The sequence below is a fragment of the Hipposideros armiger genome, unplaced genomic scaffold (genome assembly GCF_001890085.2).
Source record: "Hipposideros armiger isolate ML-2016 unplaced genomic scaffold, ASM189008v1 scaffold_612, whole genome shotgun sequence".
In the NCBI taxonomy this organism is placed as follows: domain Eukaryota; kingdom Metazoa; phylum Chordata; class Mammalia; order Chiroptera; family Hipposideridae; genus Hipposideros; species Hipposideros armiger.
Window position 1 is genome coordinate 565,637 of NW_017731962.1, and position 3,099 is coordinate 568,735.

General features: G+C 62.5%; 1 protein-coding gene across 3 annotated transcripts in view; it reads right to left on the bottom strand.

Annotated features, from left to right (window-relative positions):
* Positions 1–3,099, bottom strand: part of TSPEAR (thrombospondin type laminin G domain and EAR repeats) — a 128,955-nt gene that overhangs the window by 21,255 nt on the left and 104,601 nt on the right. For all 3 annotated transcript variants that reach the window (XM_019624997.1, XM_019624996.1, XM_019624995.1), the window contains exons 3-4: positions 2,627–2,865; positions 566–656 (exon numbers count right to left, since the gene is read on the bottom strand). In XM_019624997.1, coding sequence (XP_019480542.1) covers positions 566–656; positions 2,627–2,865 — 330 coding nt within the window. The remainder of the gene's footprint in view (positions 1–565; positions 657–2,626; positions 2,866–3,099) is intronic.

Genomic DNA, 3,099 nt, shown 5'->3' on the forward strand with positions numbered 1-3,099 from the left:
CATCCATCCATCCACCTACCCACCCACCTACTCATCCATCCATCCATCCATCCATCCATCCAAGCATACACCGTCAGTATATAATATATTCACAGAGGACTGCTCTGTGTCAGGCACGGTTCTAGACTCTGGACACACAGGGAGCAAAAGCCCTCTTGGAACAAGGTATCCTCACCTGCACTCTCGGGAAGAGACAGGCCATGAGGTCTGAGGGTGGTCAGGGCTATAGAGAAGCGTCAGCCAGGGGAGGTGTCGGGAGGGCGGGGCGCGGGTCATCTTCTCAGAGAGGTAAGGCCTCCCTCTGAGGTAAGAGGACACAGGGTGAGGCCCTGAAGGTGTAGGCCATGGGCCATGGCAGCTGTGGGGACCTGTGTGCCCAGAGGAGGGAACAGCGATGCAGGGGCCGTGGTGTCGGGTGTGGCTGGCGTGTGTGTGCCGAGGGTTCCCCATTCCCGCCTGCCACACACAGCGAACTGTCGAGCCAGAGCATCGGGACAGCAGACTTGACAGCCGCCCTGCCAGCCCTGGTGTGGGGAGGGCCGGCAGGCGGCCCCTCGACACTGACCGTGAACAGGCCTTTGGTCCTCCTGCGGCTGCCGATGAAGAACCGGGCTCCTTGCATGGATAGGGTGGCCGGGAAGCGCACGTCAGCAGTGCTGAAAACCATGGAGGAGGGTTTTAGGGCCACGAAAGAGCAGCTGGCGGAGGCCATTTACCGGAAAAGGCCAGGGCAGCGCCCCCTGAGGGTGTAATGAAGAACCTGGGGCTAGGCATCGTAAATGACAGAAATTCACGCCCTCACAGTTCTAGGGGCCAGAAGTCCCAAACGACGTGTCAGCAGAGCTGTGCTCCTGCTGAAGGCTCTAGGGGAGGGTCCCCCCTGCCCCTTCCTGCTCCTGGGGGCTTCTGGCGTTCTCTGCCTTGTGGCCGCATGGCTCCACTCTCTGGCGCCACGGCCACACGCCTTCTCCTCTGAGTCTCCTCTTCTCTTCTTAGAAAGACACCAGTCACTGGACCAGGGCCCACACCACCAGTGTGACCTCAACGTAACTGGATCACATCTGCAAAGGCGCTGTCTCAACAAGGTCCCATTCCCAGGTCCTAGGGGACATGAATTTGGGGGCACGCCCTATGTCCCAGGACAAGGTCTTCTGCAAAAGCACCTGTTGTGGAGGTGTTCCGTGGCTCTTGGCCACCTCATGGGAACATCCAGTGGCTTCTGCCTGCGCAGGGTCCCCAGCCCCACCACCCTTCACTGAGCCCCTGTGGGACAGATGGTGTCAGGCAGGAGGGGGTCCGCCTCCCTGGTGACTCGGGGGTGTTGGAAGATGTGGCCAGAGGTGGGTCTTGATGTGCACATGAGGGCCGAACTCTGAGGACAGGTGAGAAGGTGGGCGCCCTGCTGGAGGGGAAGGCATGGTTGGAGCCTCTGGTGTAGAAAAGCCAGGCACGTGCGTTCCCCTCGCTGCCCAGCCTCCCTTGGGCCACGACGCCACATCCTCTGGTGAAAGCACCTGCTTCTTCCAGTCTTTGCCACCCGGCTGCAGCTGGCCGTGGCGAGGCCGGCTCCTGACCACTGTCCCTGAGCGCCCGTCTCCACGTGGCTGCCAAGCCTCCTGCACCCCGGCGTGTGCCCTCCACGCCTGGGAAGCCGGGGCCTGACTTCCTCCTAAGCCACCATCACTCCAGCCCCGTCCCCCAGCCCTGGGTTGGCCCCTGCACGCTCCCCAGCACAGAGCTGTCCCACTGCTGGCTCTCATGTCCTGTAAAGGCCCCGATCTGCCTGGGGGCAGGGTGGGGGAGGTGTTGATAAAACCGTGTTTAAACACCATGCTTAAATGTTACGAATTCTTTTTGTTGCGGAATAAGTTTCATAACAACAAAGCAGGGTAAGCAATATTTGGTATAATGATAGATTTAATGTAAACAGGACCACTTGTGATCAAAAAATCTCCAGCCCCACTCACCAAGGATGGCAGCTGAGGGCCTGTGTGGGTCGTTAGCAGGCCGGGCAGCAGGGACTCACCACTCCAGGCCATAGGAACCAGGAGGTGACAAGGTGACAAGGACAAGAAACGAACTCAGGCTTCTGAGGGCCCGGGGTTGTGTCAAAGGTACTAAGGATTACTCTGCACGTACCCTGAGTCTTAGTGGATATTTGCCCCTCATCCCAGATGAGGACACTTAGTCAGAGAGGTTAAGCGATGCGGTGAAAGTCACACAGCAAGGCCTTCCCTTCAAGCCCGGCTGCAGCTTCCGTTTGGCCCCAGGGCCTGAGTTCGTTGTGAAGTCCCCGCGCGGCCTTTCCGTGATGGTGACAGCACCCTGCAGGGCGCGTCTCCTGGCCAAGCCCAACCCACGCAGCCCAAATCCTGGGCCAGGTGTCCGCTCCTCCCACCTCACCCCCCACCGCCCCCCAGACCGGCGCCTGCGCTCCACCCGCCTCCCCGTGGCCCTTCTGGAGGCCGATGACCCGGGCCTCCCGCCGGTGCATGTTCTTAAGGACGGTTCCTGCACAAGCCGGACGCGCCGTGGCCCCCACTGCGCGAGGCGAGCCGCCCCGACGGCCGCACGGGACCGCTGGGCTGGCAGCACCCTGCGACCCGCCCCGCGCCCTGATACCTACATGTCCACGGGGACGCCGCAGTCCATGGTGAGGGAGAAAGAGTCCTCGGTCACGGCCAAGACCAGCGTGTGCCACTGGCTGTCCGTCAGGGCCGGGCTGCGGAAGGTCACGCGGGTCTGCCAGGCGCCCGCCGCGTCCTCGCGGAGGAACAGGAAGTGCACGCGGGTGGGCGAGTAGCGCAGGCCCAGCAGCAGCGCGTCCGGCCCCTCCGCCACCACCGAGAACAGGTACTCATTCTTCTGCAAGAAAGGTGAGGGCGGGCAGGTGAGGGCGGGACAGGCGAGGACGGGACAGGTGAGGACAGGACAGGTGAGGGCGAAACAGGTGAGGACGGGACAGGTGAGGGCCGGCAGGTGAGGGCAGGCGAGGACGGGACAGGTGAGGGCCGGCAGGTGAGGGCGAGACAGGTGAGGACGGGACAGGTGAGGGCGGGACAGGTGAGGGCCGGCAGGTGAGGGCGGGCAGGTGAGGAC